This window comes from Mus musculus, chromosome X, assembly GCF_000001635.26.
Source record: "Mus musculus strain C57BL/6J chromosome X, GRCm38.p6 C57BL/6J".
Classification (NCBI taxonomy): Eukaryota; Metazoa; Chordata; class Mammalia; order Rodentia; family Muridae; genus Mus; species Mus musculus.
This window is the reverse complement of record NC_000086.7, coordinates 16,803,258-16,823,034: the sequence shown is the minus strand read 5'-3', so window position 1 is coordinate 16,823,034 and position 19,777 is coordinate 16,803,258. Positions and strand designations below refer to the sequence as shown.

The window sequence follows — 19,777 nt, the reverse complement described above, 5'->3', positions numbered from 1 at the left end:
AGTTTAGAAAGCATTATATTCATCTTGTCAATGAAACACAGAGAGAAGACAGACTACAGCTGTTATCTACCCTAGGGGATTGAGGGCTCTAAATAGGCCTGGATGACTGCCCATATGGAGTCAAAAAGCAGCCTCAGAGACTCTTTAAGAGGCTCTGGTTCCCTGTTATCAAGGTATGAGTTCTGATTCAACCCATTTTTAATCTCATAAAGTACAAGAAATGATTTGTTCAAAGAGAACAGTGAGTTTCCTCCAGATGCCATGAATTTCTCTGGTTTTCCTTTTGGCCTCATTGTCAGGTAGACACAGAGAAGTCTTGGACTCAAAGTCATATTATATATTCAAGCCTTTAGCTGAAGCACTGTTGGAATGAAGCAAAGGGGATTTCAGGCATATCCTATGAAGATCCTCTCCAATTATCTCTCCATATTTGACATGTGATTCACTTTCAAGCAGAAAAGGGGTAGAGGTTCTAAAAGACCACTGATTCAGGGAGCTATGGACAGAAGTGAATCCAGAAGGGATCACTAAAGAACAGGTCAATGCAACCTGGCTGCAGTATGAAACAGATTGTCATTTTCTGGAGTGGAGTTTTAGGTGGGGTTCAGGGTTCATGTGTCTGAAATATAGACTCTAAGTATATTTTTTAGTTTTCTCCTTCCTGTAAAAATGTACCGGGTAGGAAACAATGGAAGGGAGAGTTTGTTTTGACTTACTGAAGGGATACAACCCATTGTGATGGAGAAGGCACAGTGGTGGGGCATGGTCACATCCTGCATCTTGACTATAGCCAGTAAGCAGAGAGAGATGAATGTTGGTTCATGCTCATCTGCTTTCTCTTATTTCCCTTTTTATTCAGTCTGGATACTAAGCCCATAAGACAGTGCCACTCATATTTTAGGTGGATCTTCCAATTAAACATCTCAGGGAACACTCTCACAGATACACCTGGAGATGTGTTTCCTGTATTATTTTAAATTATGTCAAGTTGAAAATGGACACATTAAGAAAGAGACTTTTTCTGCCTGCAGTGACACTCAACAATAGATGTATTCATCTCTTTTTCTAGTCTAAGAGCAATAGGATCACAAACTGCCTTAGTGACAAGTGGCCTTGGAGAGTGAAAGAAGAGGTAGAGGTTTGCCTTTGATTCTTTTCAAATTGGGAGTTCTCTAGGGGCAGTTCCTTTGAGGGTGGCAGTTCCAAAATCTTGAGCAGAGGCATGTCAACCACCTCTTACTTTCTCAAAGATGGCTTTGTTCATTTTTTTCCTCTTCCTCTCTCCCTTCCTTCCTTCCTTCCTTCCTTCCTTCCTTCCTTCCTTCCTTCCTTCCTCCCTCCCTCCCTCTCTCTCTCTCTCTCTCCCTTTCTTTCTTTCTTTCTTTCTTTCTTTCTTTCTTTCTTTCTTTCTTTCTTTCTTCCTTCCTTCCTTCCTTCCTTCCTTCCTTCCTTCCTTCCTTCCTTCCTTTCTTTCTTTCTTTCTTTCTTTCTTTCTTTCCTCCTTTTCTTTCTTTCTCTCTTTCTCTCTCTCTCTCTTTCTTTCTTTCTTTCTTTCTTTCTTTCTTTCTTTCTTTCTTTCTTTCTTTCTTTCCTGCTTTCTTGCTTTCTTGCTTTCTCGCTTTCTCTCTCTCTTTTGTTCTTTTTTGGGAGGATTATCCCATTTTATTTTTTTTTATTAGGTATTTTCTTCATTTACATTTCCAATGCTATCCCAAAAGTCCCCCCATACCCCCGCACACACTCCCTCTTCTTGGCCATGGCATTCCCCTGTACTGAGGCATATAAAGTTTGCAAGACCGATGGGCCTCTCTTTCCAATGATGGCCAACTAGGCCATCTTCTGATACATGTACAGCTAGAGTCAAGAGCTCCTGGGTACTGGTTAGTTCATATTGTTGTTCCTCCCTATAGGAGGAACAACAGGTTGCAGACCCCTTTAGCTCCTTGGGTACTTTCTCTAGCTCCTACATTGGGGGCCCTGTGATCTATCCAATAGATGACTGTGAGCATCCACTCCTGTGTTTGCTAGGCCCCAGCATAGCCTCACAAGAGACAGGTATATCTGGGTCCTTTCAGCAAAATCTTGCTAGTGTATGCAATGGTGTCAGCGTTTAGAGGCTGATTATGGGATGGATCCCCAGGTATGGCAGTCTCTAGATGGTCCATCCTTTCCTTTCAGCTCCAGACTTTGTCTCTGTAACTCCTTCCATGGGTGTTTTGTTTCCAATTCTAAGAAGGGGCAAAGTGTCCACATTTTGTTCTTCGTTCTTCTTGAGTTTCATGTGTTTTGCAGATTGTATCTTGTATCTTGGGTATTCTAAGTTTCTGAGCTAATATCCACTTATCAGTGAGTACATATCATGTGAGTTTTTTTGTGATAGGATTACCTCACTCAGGATGATGCCCTCCAGGTCCATCCATTTGCCTAGGAAATTCATAAATTCATTCTTTTGAATAGCTGAGTAGTACTCCATTGTGTAAATATACCACATTTTCTGTATCCATTCCTCTGTTGAGGCATATCTGGGTACTTTCCAGCTTCTGGCTATTATAAATAAACTGCTATGAACATAGTGGAGCATGTGTCCTTATTACCAGTTGGAACATCTTCTGGATATATGCCCAGGAGAGGTATTGCTAGATCCCCCGGTAGTACTTTGTCCAATTTTCTGAGGAACCACCAGACTGATTTCCAGAGTGGTTGTACAAGCTTGCAATCCCACCAACAATGGAGGAGTGTTCTTCTTTCTCCACATCCTCACCAGTATCTGCTGTCACCTGAGTTTTTGATCTTATCCATTCTGACTGGTGTGAGGTGGAATCTCAGGGTTGCTTTGATTTGCATTTCCCTGCTGATTAAGGATGCTGAACATTTTTTCAGGTTCTTCTCAGCCATTCAGTATTCCTCAGGTGAGAATTTTTTGTTTAGCTCTGAGCCCCATTTTTTAATGGGGTTATTTGATTTCCTGGGGTCCTGCTTCTTGAGTTCTTTATATATGTTGGATATTAGTCCCCTATCTGATTTAGGATAGGTAAAGATCCTTTCCCAGTCTATTGGTGGCCTTTTCTGTCTTATTAACGGTGTCTTTTGCCTTACAGAAGCTTTGCAATTTTATGAGGTCCCATTTGTTGATTCTCGATCTTACAGCACAAGCCATTGCTGGTCTATTCAGGAATTTTTGCCCTGTGCCCATATCTTCGAGGCTTTTTCCAACTTTCTCCTCTATAAGTTTCAGTGTTTCTGGTTTTATGTGAATTTCCTTGATCCACTTAGATTTGACCTTAGTACAAGGAGATAGGAATGGATCAATTCGCATTCTTCTACATGATAACCGCCAGTTGTGCCAGCACCATTTGTTGAAAATGCTGTCTTTTTTCCACTGCATGTTTTTAGCTCCCTTGTCAAAGATCAAGTGACCATAGGTGTGTGGGTTCATTTCTGGGTCTTCAATTCTATTCCATTGGTCTACTTGTCTGTCAATATACCAGTACCATGCAGTTTTTTTTTTTTTAATCACAATTGCTCTGTAGTACAGCTTTAGGTCAGGCATGGTCATTCCCCCAAAGGTTCTTTTATCCTTGAGAAGAGTTTTTGCTATCCTAGGTTTTTTATTATTCCAGATGAATTTGCAGATTGCCCTTTCTAATTCATTGAAGAATTGAGTTGGAATTTTGATGGGGATTGCATTGAATCTGTAGATTGCTTTTAGCATGATAGCCATTTTTACAATGTTGATCCTGCCAATCCATGAGCATGGGAGATCTTTCCATCTTCTGAGATCTTCTTTAATTTCTTTCTTCAGAGACTTGAAGTTCTTATCATACAGATCTTTCACTTCCTTAGTTAGAGTCACACCAAGGTGTTTTATATTATTTGTGACTATTGTGAAGGGTATTGTTTCCCTAATTTCTTTCTCAACCTGTTTATCCTTTGTGTAGAGAAAGGCCATTGACTTGTTTGAGTTAATTTTATATCCAGCTACTTCACTGAAGCTGTTTATCCGGTTTAGGAGTTCTCTGGTGGAATTTTTAGGGACACTTATATATACTATAATATTATCTGCAAAAAGTGATATTTTGGCTTCTTCCTTTCCAATTTATATCCCCTTGATCTCCTTTTGTTGTCGAATTGTGACAATTCCCTTCTGGTCGGTGCCAGCACCTGCTCACCTTGGGCTCGGAGTAGGCGGACACCCCCAGGTCCCCTTTCTTTTGTTCTTTTCTGATTAGAAGAAATATATCCCTGTTTTGCCTGTCATCTCAGCTTAAGCATTTATAACCTTATTGGATGAGTCCTCCATTTGCAAAAGCCACAGTTCCCAGATACTCATCCCAAGGTCACATAAAAGTAAAAGACCATTTGGAGTGGGGAACGCTGAATCCCATTCACCTATCCAAGGTCTCTTCACCACCTTTACTGGTATTCTGGGTGCCAGCTTCCATGGATTATACCACAGATGCATGAGTTTAATCAGTGAGAAGTTGATTGTATTATTTCCCTTGTGGTACAGGGAAATTGAGGGCTTAGCTTATGGCAGGCAAGAACTCTACTACTGAGCTATCCCTTCCCCTGGCTCCTGAAGATGACTTTTTCTATCCTTGTAAGAGTGGGGAAAGTTGGATGTCTTTAGGTTAGGTACTTCATCACAATGTTAGAGCAGCCTTTTGCAGTTAACTAAACAACAGCATTTTGTGTGTGTGTGTGTGTGTGTGTGTGTGTGTGTGTGTGTTGTGTGCGCGCGTGTGCGTGTGCGTGTGTGCAGATGATTGAAATGGGGATGAGTAAAGTAAGGCTGGGAAGGTTAATCCTGTTTGATCTATCAAGATGCGCCTTGGACTCTTCCTTGTTTTTATCATTAATGTAAGTAGGCATGTATTGATCACACATAGCTATGAGGTATATATTCGATTTTAGTTTTTATGTATATGGGTGTTTTTACCTGCATTTATGAATACAACATACATGTCAGGTACCCATTGGAGGCCAGAAGAGACCCTGTGATTCCCTGGGACTGGGATTACAGATAGATCTATAGGGTAAGATGTGGTTTTAAATACATATATAGGTGTTTTGCCTGCATGTGCAAATATAACTTGCATGCCTAATGCCCACTAAAGGTCAGAAGATGGTGTAGGATCCCCTGGGATTGAAATTACAGGTGTCTATGAGTGTTGGCTATTGACCATAGATCCTCTGTTGGAGCCATCTCTTAGACCCTGAGGTGACATTTTAGTACACATTTTCTTTTTACCACATCACTTAGTACTTTGTCTGCTTTCCTCTTGTGTCAGCTGGGTCATTGTGAAATTGAGCAGAAATCTTGCACAATAGGTTTAACACAGTGCCTGGCACTTGAAAGGCTCTTAATCTTTGGTCCCCTACTCTGATTGGAAGGGCTTCCAGCTCCTCAGCTGCACAGAGTGATCACAAGGCAGAGTGGAAAATATTTTGTAGAGGGCAACAGGGTCTTGACCCCTGGGGACGGACTTTCAGGTTCCAGGTCACCCTCCCAGCTGGGGTGCTCGCCCTCCTTGTGCCTGTGTTGTCGGGCTGGGGGGTGGGGGCGGGGGCGGGGGCGAGGGTTAAGAGCTCCACCCAGCTTGCGCGCCTGCGGGTGGACAGGCGGGCGGGGCTCTGAGTCTAGGCGGCCCTCCAGCTTAAAGCCAGCTAGTGTGAGGGGACAGTAAGCAGCGCGGTCGCAGGCAGAGGTCCAGACGCAGTAGCAGCGGACGCAAGAGACCTGGAACCTAGCAAGCAGCATGAGCAACAAAAGCGATGTGATCGTGGTGGGGGGCGGCATCTCAGGTCAGTCGCCTCTGTGAGCTAGAGCTAGAGCTATCTAAGTTCTCAGAAAAGTGGCTGGCTCGAAAGGCCTGCAAAGCAAAGGGGCAGGAGCTGACCCTAGATTCTAGACTGTAGGTGTACCTGAGGCTGTCTCTTTGGGTCAGAACTGAATTACTGTCTAGCTCTGTTTTTCCCAGGAAAAGGATTTAGTGAGTCCCTGGGCCACAAGTGGGCGACTGGAAGCATGCTGAGGGTTTGGGGTCAGACTTTGGACTTTTCTTAGGCTTGCTGGAATTTTCCAGCTGAGGAGAAAGGGGACTGGAAAGCTGGAGACAATTGCTGGGGTTGAGGGACCTGCAAAGGTCAGTAATTGGTTCCAGAATGACCTAGACACTGTACTCACTCAAAACAGGCAAGCAACAGGTTATTATGTTGGCACTGAACAAGTGGCCTTGAACAAGAAAAGGGGTGCTATTCTGACCAATCAATTGCCCAGGATCATTAAGAGTTCGGTAATTCCATGTGGTCCCTCGATGGCTATGGATCTGACAGAGCCAACATATTGTGTCTTCTTAGTGAATGCTCCCTCTAGCCTCACTTCACCATGCCATTTCTCCTTGAGTACCCTAGGGTGACTGAACTGCCACTAGGTTCTCAGGTCCAAAGACTGCCCATCCATAGGGAGCAAGGACAAGAAACACAGAAGCCAGAAGTGGGGAATGGGGAACCCCTGTGAGGAATGGGAGTCTAAGGAAGGTCAGGCAGACTCCATGGTATAGGGCTGGTGAGAATATGCAATGCTTTCAGTATGGCCAGCTTAACTGAGAGACTTAGACTCCAAGAGGAGTCTATTATTGGAACGGTAGTGAAGATGATATCAAAATCTGTAATTGTTTAAAGATTTGCCTTCACTTGACTTTTAATTGGACATATGGAGAAAGAGCCATCCTTTCTTGCTATCATGAGCACAGGACAGGGTGACCAAACTCTCCGGGAACCATAGAACACAAACAAGCATTGGATGGGTGCTGACCTTGGTTCTGTGTATTCATGGTAGCCCTCCTCACCTTTGGGTCAGATGTTGGGCTAATTAATACCTCTGTCTAGCCAGTCATGGTGAGCGTACCCACAGCAGCCAATCAGCCTGGTACTGCAGATGCATTGATGGGTGAGCACAGTGTCCTAAAATGGCAAGGCTGGACAGAAATTCAGCTTTCATGGCAATCCTTTTGGAATCTTCTATCCAAGAAAAGCTTGGAATGAACATTAACAGCATCCCCACGTAGGCACCATAGAAAGTATTACGGCTATAGCCACTGTCTTGCACAACACTCTAACTTGTGGGAAACTGAGCCTTCCCTTTCCAGGCCACTAACAAAAGTACTTCACTTTCCCAAAGTGCCTTCATGGGTTTTCTACTTTTTCCCCATTATTTTGGCTTTTCTCATTTATACTTCAAACTTTCAACTGTATGCTTTGTGTGTGTGTGTGTGCAGGGAACAGTACTCAGAACCCTACTGTGCCAGGCAAGGCTTCTACCACTGAGCTATATCCCTAATCTCTGTGCTCTAAACCTTCAAACTCACTGAAATTATTCATGTGAGACCCATATAGGAGAGGTATATAAAGGTTTAACTGTTTTTATAAACCATGATGGAACTCTGCATTAACTGATCAAAACAAGGGCATGAGGCAGAGACTACCCTTTGTCCAGAATTTTGTGTGGGATTGTCATTGTTTTAATAAAAGTGAGGGGTTCAAGTCTCAGATTTACTTACTCAATTGCTGTATCTGCTACCAGCAGAAAAACCTGCTAATTCTAGTCAGTTTACAAGCTCATTGTGGAGGAGAATTGAAAAACTGTGAGCTCTGATTTTGAAAAGTCTAAAAATGGCACCCAGGGCACTAAGGAGTCAAATTGAAGGAGCGTTACATATGAGAGCACACATTCAAGACTCCCAGTGTTGGGAAGAATGAAGAAGGAAGACTGAAAGTTCAAGGTGAGCCTCTGGAATATGGTCCTGTTTTAAACAAGAAAAGATCTATTACTCTAATAAGGGACTTGAGATATATAAAGGAAAATCTAAGAGGACATGATTTCTTGTGGTCTGTTTTCCAGTACAGTAACTATAGTTAGCAAAAATGCACGGTATGTTGACAAGCACTAAAAAGAATTATTAATATTTTCGTCACAAAATAACAAAAGTTTGAGCAGATAGGAATGTTGTCATCACTTAAATATTATACTGTGCATGCCTGTATCAAAGCATCACATACTACCCTAGAAATATGTACCTTTGTTGTGCTTGAAATGGAACACAGGCCTCAAACATTTTAGTTAAGTGCTTTACCAATGAACTGCATCTCTAGTTTTTGTTAGCCTATTTAAAAGACTGGGAAGATAGCTCAGTCAGTAAAACATTTGCTGCACAAGCATGAGAAGTGAGGTCAATTCCCAGAACCTATGTAAAGATACAGCTAAAAAGGATGCAAGAGCTTGAAGATAGGAAGTAGGTCTGTGGGATGTTATCTATTGCAAGAGACACAGCAGTTGCAATCCTGAACTCACAGCAACTGCAGATGTACACACTGGCTCTGAATGGGCCCATTAGCAGCCAGATATGGATGGAAAAGGGGTTCCAGGAGCCTACCAGCCTGGGCTATTAGAGAGAGAGAGAGAGAGGTTACCTTCAGTGCTAGTGCTAACCCTACCAGGCTCCAATAGAGAGTTCAAAGACATTGATCATGTATATGGCCCAGGTTAAAACAAATCCATTACAAAAGAAAACCAAAAGTTATAAAAGGGACTGGTGTCAGTGAGGTGGGGACTGATAGAGATAAGAGGGAGATAAGAGAGGATGGTGAGATAATTATGAATGCATATATATATATATATATATATATATATATAATGAAAACAGTCTACTACTTCAGTTTTAAGTAATCTAACAACTTCTGGCCTCTGTGGGCTTCAGGTATGCACATGGTGTATATACATACATACAAGCAAGTGCCCATACACATGAAGTAAAAATAAATTTTAAACATATATATATATATAAATCTAAACAAAACAGCTGAGTATGAAGGCACAGGCCAACAAGAAACACTATCTTCTGAATATATACAGCACCTAAATGTTAACCTCTAGCTTAAACACACACACACATGAATGCACACCAAAACACATGCAGAGATATATGCACAACATACATGCACAGGTACACACACATACACATGTACACTCAAGGGAGATTGTGTGTGTGAAAGCAGAGATTTATTCTTTTATTTAATGAACACTTCCTCCCATCCCACATATTGACACAAAGGAAATTAAACATGAACACAGGGCTGTTGATCCTAGAGTCCTCATAAGTATACACAAAGGGCAAAGTCAGGAACAATTAAAATAGTGACCTGTGGCAGGTGATTTAGTAACACAGACACAAAATTCTAGGGAAGGTGATTGTAGAAAACATCAGAATCTGAGAAAAAAAAATCTGTGAACACTTCACAAACAAGAGGAGTGGACTGGGCTTTAAAGAATGAAAGTGAATACATCAGTAGGCTAAATGACAGACGCGTTTTAAACTTAAGAGTAACTTGTATATAATCAGACACATGACAGGACATAGTAGCATGTTCAGGAAACAGTACAAATTTCAGAGGGGGCAGGATTACAAGAGCAGAAAGACCAGAAGATTTGCTGTAAGGTTGTGTCTCCTGGAAATGACAGGGAAGCTTCATGATTCTTCAACAGATGGCTGCTTAAGCAAGACTGGGCTAGTACAACACCAATTAATATGCAAACAGTGAAGGGTGATCTCATGGGTCCCCAGTGCTGCAAGTAACTAAGGCCTGGTAGTGGGAGGAAATAGACTTTTCCAGGGAAGAGCCTTCAAATGTTATCTAACACCAATTGGCCAGCCCTGATGTCATATGCAACGCAAGTAAGGCTAAACAAACTGAACAGGTTGTGTCTATATATTTAATGCATTTGGATGTATACATATAAACATATATTTGTGTGTATATTATATATGTATATATATAATAATATAAAAAGGAAGACATAAATTTGAAAAGGGATCAAGGGGCATGGGAGGAGTTGGAAGGAGGAAAGGGAAGGGGAAAATGTTATAATTATATTTTAATTTCAAAAATTAAAATGAAAACCTCTTAAAAAGAATTTCCGTATGAAGAATGGGGGAAACAAAAGTTAAAAGATCAGGTGGGATCTTGGCCTAGTGGCTCAAGCCTATAATTCCAGTATTTGGGAGGCTGTGGCAGAAGGACTACGAGGGAAATCTGGTTACACAGCACAATTGATTTTTTTTTTTAAATCTTGAAGTTCATTTTTTGGGAGGGGGTGATGGTGGTTTGAGACCTGAAACTCAACCTGTACACTAGGTTGGCCTTAAACACAGAGATCAGCCCTGTTTCTGGTTTTGTTTGTTTGTTTGTTTGTTTGTTTGATTTTGGTTTTTGGTTTTTGCGGTTTTTTTTTTTTTGTCATCAGAGATGGATTGTGCAGAGATTTTATGTGCTTATGTGCTTAGCATCTTCTGTAGTTCACAAATATGATAATTTTAATTCATAAAAGTTATGTGTTAGATGACTGGGAATATGGAGAAAGTACTGGCATGAGAAGGAACTGAAAAGTTGGACAGCTGGAGTAGGGTGTGCTGGGAAGGCACTCTGAGATAACCATCAGCTGGCAACTCAGAGAGAAAATTACTGCCACAGATGTGCATGGTAGAGGGCTGAAGTCACTGTCATAGAAGAAATGGCCGGAGCCAAGTGGGGAGTATATGATTTTAGACTCAGGAGATAATTGACAAAATGGTTTATATTTCAGTCTCCAAATTCCACTCTGTTTTTTAAACTTTGTCAATGATTAAACTCAGGGCAATCTGATAATTCCTTGATAAGGTTGAAAGCTGTCAGCAAAATTTAATCACTCCCTTTAGGATAAACACAGAGACACACTGAGGGTATAGCTAGTTAATATATAACTTTCTTTTTGATGCTTAAACAAAATTTCCATGCGACTGAGGAAAACCTCTTTAGAAATGTGTCTGCTTGTAAGTGATTCCCTACCACAGAAGGAGCGGGTTGTTTACCCCTTGAAATTTGGCAGGGCAAACTAAATCTCCCTCTTGGAACTGCCTGGCAGCACAGCAGCCCATTGCCTGTGTCCCAAGTTTCAGTTTTAATGTTTGAGTTGCTGCCACCTTGGGAACTGTCTTGCAACTCTGGAGTGGATCCTACTCAATTACCAAAATAAAAGCTAAAAAAGGCCAACTCAAAACAGAAAAGAGAAAGGTTTTGTGAGGCCTGGGAAATGAGAGGCAGGAAGTACTTGCTTAAGATCCTTGTAGGAGCATGAAGCAGACTTTTCAATCCAACATATGAGTGATCAGTCTGGTTAGGAAAGTGAGCTGGCCACCTGCTAGTGGTCCTTGGATACTAAGTGTCCTCCACACACAAGGGATCATGCGTTCAGGGGCATTGTGGGTAAAGGTGCCTTTGTGATTAATGGCCAAGCCACCTTTTCTTTTGTCATGAAGAAAAAAATGAAAAAAAAAAAAAATAAAAAAAGAAAAAAGAAAAAAAAAGAAAAAAATGGGGGAAATTCTCTTTAAACTAAAATGTTCGAAAGTATCAGGTATTTGATAATGTGCTTAGAAATTTGTACATCCCAGCCAAGGAGAAACAGAAAGGCCATGGTAATATGCAGTAAGCATAGTAGATTGCCACACAAACTGCAGATGAGCCCTAGTTCCTGCACTTGCTTAAATGAGTTTGTATGACCCATTCATCTCCTCAGCGTTTCTCTTTTCATTAGAAACGAAGACTTACTGATTGATTAAAATATGAACAAAAATGAAAAATTATGTTAGAAATGATTCAAAACATGTACTAGAAAATCAATTCTCAGTGAGTGGGGAAGGAAAAGATTGCCTCCATAAAAGATAAGGCAGGAGAAAGACTATTTTTGAAAAGCAGCTGAAAGTACAAAGCGAGAATTAGGGGAAAGGAAAGGAGCCAGGGGGATGTGGGAGGAAAGTAAGAGAAGGTAATGGGGGGGAGGGGGGATAAAGGTGTGTTTTAAGTTGTATACAAATGCTACAATGAAGCACATTGCTTCTCCAGCTACTCCTGTGAGTCACAATGTCTCCTTTGCCAACTCTTTAGAGGTCTAGAACAAGGACTTGCGATTTGCTTCACTTTAAGTTCTGGGGCATAGAGCACGGTGAGGCTTCCTTTTTCTAGTTTTGTTTTCTATAATCCACTGAACTCCACCTGAGGGAGGGCAGCTAGGACGAGCTGCAGGGAAGAAAGGAAGGTGAACAGTGATGGAATGCTATTTTAGTTCAAAGATATTTTTACAAACAGTTTGAACATGTAATTATTACAGGATAGAGCCCATGTCTTTGTACAGTAAAAATCATTAACTTTACATGTAATACAAATAGTGATGTTTCAAACTATTTTCTTTTACATATATTTTAAATTTTGATAGTAATTATAATCTTAAAATATATGATATGATACATGATAATTTTCTACATTTATGTAGTCTGTAATGATCAAATCAAGACAGTTAATATTTTATCACCTTATTCAAAAATTTTCATTCACATGTGATAATTGAACATATTTATAGGACACAGTTTCATTTTTCAAAAGAGGTAGATAACACATTCTAATCAAACTAGGGTAATTTGTGTCCCAATTTTATTATCATTGCTTTTTTGGAGACTTCTAAATTTTTTCTTCCAAAACCCATGTAAGTGGATTATAAAATAGCTTCATTAGTGAGGGCCCCTGTATCCAAGTTATAAGACATAAACCAGATGAATCTTTGGTTAACTAACATATAAAAAGTACGTGTACATAGTTAAGATATAGTACCTGATAACTTCACACACAAACACACACACACACACACACACACACACACCTATGCACTCCAATTCGATGTATAATAAAATCAAAGTGATTATCATTTCTTTCTCTTGAAAATATGCATTGGTCTGTGTTGGAGCCTTTTGTTACCTTTGATAGCACTTTGTAAAATATGAAAATAATTGTGGTGGTGCATGTAGTTCAGTAATAAAATGATTTCCCAGCATGCACAAGGCTGTGGATGTGATCCTCAGAACTGCAAAATAAAAAGTTTTTAAACTTTCTGTATTCTGTGAGCATCCACTTCTGTATATGTCAGGCTCTGGCAGAGCCTCTCAGGAGACAGCTATATCAGGCGCCTGTCAGCAAGCACTTCTTGGCATCTACAATAGTATCTGGGTTTGGTGACTATATACGGAATGGATCCCCAGGTGGGACTGTCTCTGGATGGCCTTTTCTTCAGTCTCTGCTCTACATTTTGTCTCTGTATTTCCTCCTGTGAATATTTTGTTCTCCCTTCTAAGAAGGACTGAAGCATCCACACTTTGGTCTTCCTTTTTCTTGAGCTTCATGTGGTCTGTGAATTGTATATTGGCTATTCTGAATTTGGGGGCTAATATCCACTTATCAGTGAGTGCATACCATGTGTGTTCTTTCATGATTAGATTACCTCACTCAGGATGATGTTTTCTTGTTCCATCCATTTGCCTAAGAATTTCATGAAGTCAGTGTTTTTAACGGGGTCTCCAATGGAGGAGTAAGAGAAAGGACTGAAGGAGCTGAAGGAGTTTGGAACCCCTTAGGAAGAACAACAATATCAACCAACCAAAATCCCCAGAGCTCCCAGGGACTAAACCACCAAACCCATAGCTCCAGCCACATATGTAGCAGAGGATGGCCTTATCTGGCATCAATGGGAGGAGAGGACTGTGGTCCTATGAAGGCTTGATGCCCCAGTGTAGGGAAATGCCAGGATGGTGAGGTGGGAGTGGGTAAGTGGGTGGGGGGACACCCCCATAGAATCAGAGAGAAGGGCGATGGAATAGGCTGGTTCTGGAGAGGAAACCAGAAAATGGGATAACATTTGAAATGTAAATAAATAAAATATTGAATAAAAGAAAAGAAAAAAATTACTGTAGTCTGTAGTCCACTGTTGCTATAGAACATTCTAACTTATGTTACATATGATTGTTTTCTGCTACCTCTTTTCTGACCATGTGTCTATAACTTCTCTCTTCCTCAGGCCCTAGTGACCACCATTTTGCTCTCTTCTTTCAGATTAACAGTTTTGGCCTCCAAATATGAATGAAGTCATGTGCTGCATATATTTCTGCACCTGGCTTATTTCTCTTGGCATAATGTCCTCGAATTTAAACCCTGAGAGCAGAAACAGGCACTTTTAAATGCAATAACTACTTCATCTTTAGCAGTCAATAGTTTTCTGGAAGTAACACACATAAGAAGTAGAGAGAGGATATGGGCTTTACATTCAAGCAGCAACAAGGACCTGCCCAATTTCACCTTTGTCCTACGTCAAACTCCCATCAAAACGGCTGGATGAACTCATTGGGTTCCTAATCTGGAGAAATCTGTGAATCTCTAGATCTGTGCTTTGGCATCATCCCAGCCAGGCTCGTGCTGTGGTTCTCATTGTTACTCTTCCACTCCTTTCTTCCTTATACAAAAAGGCAAATGCATTAACAGCACAGTATTATCCAGTCAATGCCACTGTTTTATAACAGTAAACATTTTGAACATTGTCTACGTGCTTGAATTTTCATGGCAGCTTTATTAGAGTTCTAATGACAATGCCCTTACACCTAGGGTATTTTGGAAGGAGGAGCTTGTTAGTGGAATACATAGGCAGAAGCACATCACTAGAGACACAGTTTCTGGATCTTTGCTCATCCTCAATAGTCATCAGAGTCAGCTTGAGGTACAACTGAGCCTTTGACAATGACTGCAACATCCTCCCTGCTCTACAGGGGCAGCAGCAGTAGCAGACTGCTAGCACTGGGTATAGCCTGGTCCTGTCTAATAAGCTTTGTTCCCTTTGGTAAAATAGCCTTTCCCCACATTCATTTTCTCATCTGGCAAATGAGGATAATAATATCTATATTATCACTTACATAAAATGGTTGAGAAGAATAAAGGGAAAATATATATTAGGTGCTTGGAAAAGGGGCTTAGCATCTGTGAAGTGCACAATAGATGTTGGCTATTTTTGTTAATATGGCTTGCAAAGTGACCACTTACCCAGTAACAGATTGAGAAATTGGCTTGAGGAATTATCTTGTGCCTGATTGTGTATGTGAGTGTACACACACACACACACACACACACACACACACACACACAAAGACTGCTATCATAAAGGGGAACGCTGCTTGCAAGCTCTGCTTATTTTGCCCACATATACAGATGATATATGAAGCCAGTGGTTGACTTTAAAGAAAAAGCTTAAACTCACTTTGAAAGATGTATCTAAGACATAAATATGTCGAATACTATGAACTCAAAACATATTGCTATATGAAGACTTACAGTTGATTTGATGCCTGCAGATGCTAATGTTTGGATTGGCCCCTGCTATTCCATTTAGTATCCATTTTTCTGTTGCAGTTCTTCTGCTCCTTGTGAACATATCATTACCAGAGAAGTAAATTCCAGCTTTTAACCTTTGTCCAGTGGAGCCATTTCTCTACAACAATAATTTTGTTAAACACTGGTTCTCACTCTGATGGCCCAGCTGCGCTTAAACTCTACATCCTCAGGCCTCACCTTCCTGGACTCTGAAATTACAGGTGTGTGCCATCATGTCCACCTGTGCAATGACAATAATGAACTAACTATGCTCCAGCATCATTCATTCATCCACATGGCTGCAAGGCCACAGGTTCTTCGAAGATTTTAGTAGGGTAATTGCCTCTGTACAGACAAAGTTTGTTTTAAATGCCACAGCATATAATTGAGGAACTCAATTGTTCTACTACTGTTTCCATTTTTGACAAAATAAAACACACAAGTGACCTCTAGCTGTGACATTTCTGCTGAAGTTGAACAAATAACTTTAGTTCTAGATTATTTCTCCAAGATGGAGGCCTCCAGTAGCATTGATACAGTAAACTCCACAAAATGTCATTTCATTGATGGTAGTATTTTCTCCAGATGTCAGTGACGACAAATGGTGTATTATCTCCCAAATTTAGCAAATTCACATTTATTCCTTAGATATTTAATTAACATTCAAAGTAATATTCAAGTACACATATATAGTGATTGATATGCATTAAATTAGAATGTCTTCAGCTTAAATAGTATATAAAATTAGTGATAGTATATCATTTCAGGTGACAAGACAAAAACATATTATTCAGTGTTAGGACCCAGGAATCTAGAAAGTATACAGTGCATATGACCCTGTGCAGAACCATCCATAACTTTACTTTAAACTATAGGTTTGATAGACATGAAACTTATAATGTTGATAGTATCCCAGATCTGTCTTCATTAATGCATCTCATCTACTATATTTTATTTGTATTATCTGTTTAGGGCTGTGACTGTAGTTCAGTTGGTACAATGCCTACCTGTCATGCCCAATGCCCTCAGTCTTGTTCCATCTGCAGTAATGCATAAACCAACCATGGTGATTCCTACCTTGTGTTCTCAGTGCTCAGGACATGGAAACATAAGTATAGGAAGTCCAAAATCATCCTCAAGTACACAGTGAATTTCAGGTCAGCCTGGGGTACATGAGACCATGCCTTAAAAGGCAAATGATCTGATTAAAGATTTGTAAATCTTCATCTGATCCCAAACTGGTCATGTTACGATGTTACTATCTCTAGTCTTCTATAGCCCCAGAAATGAAATTAAACCAATAGAGTTCCTTGGTGAGGCATATGGATCTCCCTAGACTCTGAGGTAAGAGAAGGTAAATTCTTTAGTTAAAAACCTGTTGAATATTGGAGCTAACCATGTACCTCCCAAAGGAAGAGGACTAACCTAGATGTGTAAGCCCTAGAGTTAGAGGATCCTGAGCTTGGCTACAAATCCCAAGTGTTCTGGTGTGCAACTTGGATAAGCCAGTGCTTATTTCAGCATGTTTCTCTGTAAGTGGGGACAGGCCCATCAGTAAATATTGAGTTTGCTGTTTTTACAAGTCATTGACTAATGATTCACTGAAAGGGTTTTGAAATCAAGAAAGATTAAATATCCTGCTGATTCTTGATTTTGAATATCTAGGTGATAAGTAAGGTTCCTTTGACCTTATGCTTTTCAGAAACTGGCTTTAGAAGAATCATTGATTTCTGAGTATGAAAGCATCTTGAGATTTTTACCTAATAGATAAGACCACCTCTTTTACTACTTGTTTCATTTTGTGTTGTGTTAGGAATGAAACCTAAGTCCTCATGCTTACTAAGCAAGTGTTCCATTACTGAGCTACATCCCAAGCCCAAGAACATCAGGTTTTATATTCTATAAATGCATTTTTAATTTTAAAATATTTTTATTTATTTTTATAATTTTTTATTTTTTCACTTTTATTTGCTTAGTAAGAGTAGTATGGTGTGTGTGTGTGTGTGTGTGTGTGTGTGTGTGTGTGTGTGTGTGTTTGTGTGTGTAATGTATGGGTGGGTATCAGTGACATGGCATAGGTATGTAGGTCACGAGACAACTTTGTGGAGTGGTTCTTTCCATCAAATGTTACATGGGTGGCACCGTTTATGTATTAATAACCCTGCCACATGTGGTGTTAACCAGCATCTGAAGTGTCTCCAATGTTTAAGCCCTTGCTCTTGTGTCAATTTTTATTCTCAATCATTATTTCATTCTGGCTTACTCAAATGCAGCAGCATTTTCCAGAATTGCACAATGGTGAAGGCATCCTGACATGTCTTAGTTTTATTTGTTCCTAGTCCCAGACATCCCCTTTTAATTTACCTGTCTAACATTTTAACAGTTCTTACATGTTGAATGTGCAGTCATGGCTTCATCGTTTGGATATGAGGTTATGTTTCTTTCTCTTAGGCTATAAGTCATGTTGCTATCTTAGGTTGCATTTTGTTTCTTTAAAATTTTATCACAAGTCTATGGGTTACACTCAGTTTTCTACATTATACCAACAAATAGTTGAGACGATTCAATGTCACCTAACAGGAGGATGAAACAAAATATCAATAGTCAATTTAATTAATAACCAAAATACCCTCAGAAGTTTAGGAGAAGCAAGCCCACTAAGATAAATGAGAGCTGCATTTGTCCCATCTTTGTGAAGTCTACTTTGACAATCAATTTTAGAGAGCTAAGAACATTTTTTAATAGCAGAAACTATAGAGGATAATAAATGTATTTTTGTTGAAAAAATTCTATAATTTTACAGGAAATGACAAGAAGGAACTGAAAATCATGTATAATTGAACCTCATAAAAACTACCTTCTCTTAATATTTCAATCTATATGTTCTTCATGGGAACTATATATTATATACTCATTACTATCTGTTTTTAAATTAATAGCATGTTATGAATACTTATATATCTTTTCAATTATTTATTTGTGTTTATTGAAATTTTATACCATAAAATACTCTAATTATAGTTTCCCCCTTTTATTCCTAGATCTTCCACATCTTCCCCCTCACCAAACTCCATGTTTTTTTCCCTCTCTAATCAAACCAAACAGGCAAATAAAAAGAGCAAGCAAACCACTACAGCACAAATAACACAAAACAAACACAACAAAAAAGCACAAGATTATATATATGCAAAAGACCACTGGTATTTTGAAAATGCCCATATAAAACAGTACTACCAAAAATAATCTCCAAAAAAAACTTTGGTTAATTTTGTGTTGGCTATCTATTACTGGTCATTCATTGTAAGTATTAGAGACAGCTTAGATACTCAGTTTGAGATGGGAACTCCTGTTCCCACTCTCAGTGCTGAGATCCCATCTGGCTTGAAGCCCAGCCCTAGTGCTTCAGCAGACTTGTCTCCCTCTCTTCCTCTAAATCTATCACAAGGAGATGGCTACATAAGTCATTTACACTGGCCTTTTTTATATCCTATAAGTTCTTCCCTTGTTTGATATTTTTCATATATTTGTTTGGATTTGTTGATACAGGACCTTATGCTATATCCCAAGGTTACCTGGAACTCACTTAGCCTAGATTGAACTAAGGGTCAATATGTAGTCCAAGATGATCTCAAATTTGAGGTTCTCCTGCCCTCTCACCCCTCAATTCTGGGATCCCATATGATCTTGATAACTTTATAAGATTAATTCATACTATTGTATTACAACTTATTTAATGCTTTATCTATTGAACATTGTTTTTTTTTTTCAAATTTCTTCTTTTTTAGTCAAAGCTATTATACATATAAATTGTTTTGCATAATTCTATTTATTTAGGAAATTCTTAGAAATAAAATTTGGGAATCCCTTCAGGTCATTTAGTATTTCAAAAATGTCATCTCAAGAAAATTTCACCAATTTACTTTATGGTGAGACTTTATTCATGAGTTTCTTAGTCAATTCAATAGGAAACCAACATGCTCCCCATCCTTGGTATAACAAAAAGAAAAGTATTCATAATTGTAATGCATTGAAGTTGTTGATAGTAGAAGTCATAAACAAATTCAGTTTTGTTATTTTTCAAATTTCAGTGAATTTTTCTATTCAGTCAACACTTTATGTCTACAATGCCTAACTAGGAATATGTATTTTCATGACTTTTTAAAATATTGAATACTATTTATGCCATTCTTCTAGAAGTCTGCCATCATTGATTAAATGATAAGTTTTGGTGTAGAAAAGAAAATAGCCACTCTTGCTCTCTTGCCCTCTTGCTCTCTCCTCATGTTCCTGCTACCCTCCTCTCCCTTTACCCTTCCTCCCTCTCTCTCCATGTGCTCATGGACAGCCTCTACTCTACTTTCTCTCCCCCACACTCTCTGCCTTTCTCTCAACTCCCCTCCCCACGCCCTGAATAAACTCTATTCTATACTTTTAAAAAATAGCCTTATAATCAACCATCTTTGTGACTAATTATTTTTACTCATCTAGATAAGATTTT

General features: G+C 39.5%; 1 protein-coding gene across 1 annotated transcript in view; it reads left to right on the top strand.

Annotated features, from left to right (window-relative positions):
* Positions 1 to 5,668: 5,668 nt before the first annotated feature.
* The window catches only part of Maob (monoamine oxidase B), a 108,086-nt gene continuing 93,977 nt past the window's right edge, over positions 5,669 to 19,777 (top strand). Inside the window, exon 1 of the mRNA NM_172778.2 lies at positions 5,669 to 5,805. Within this exon, the coding sequence (NP_766366.2) occupies positions 5,760 to 5,805 (46 nt within the window). The 5' untranslated portion in view covers positions 5,669 to 5,759. The remainder of the gene's footprint in view (positions 5,806 to 19,777) is intronic.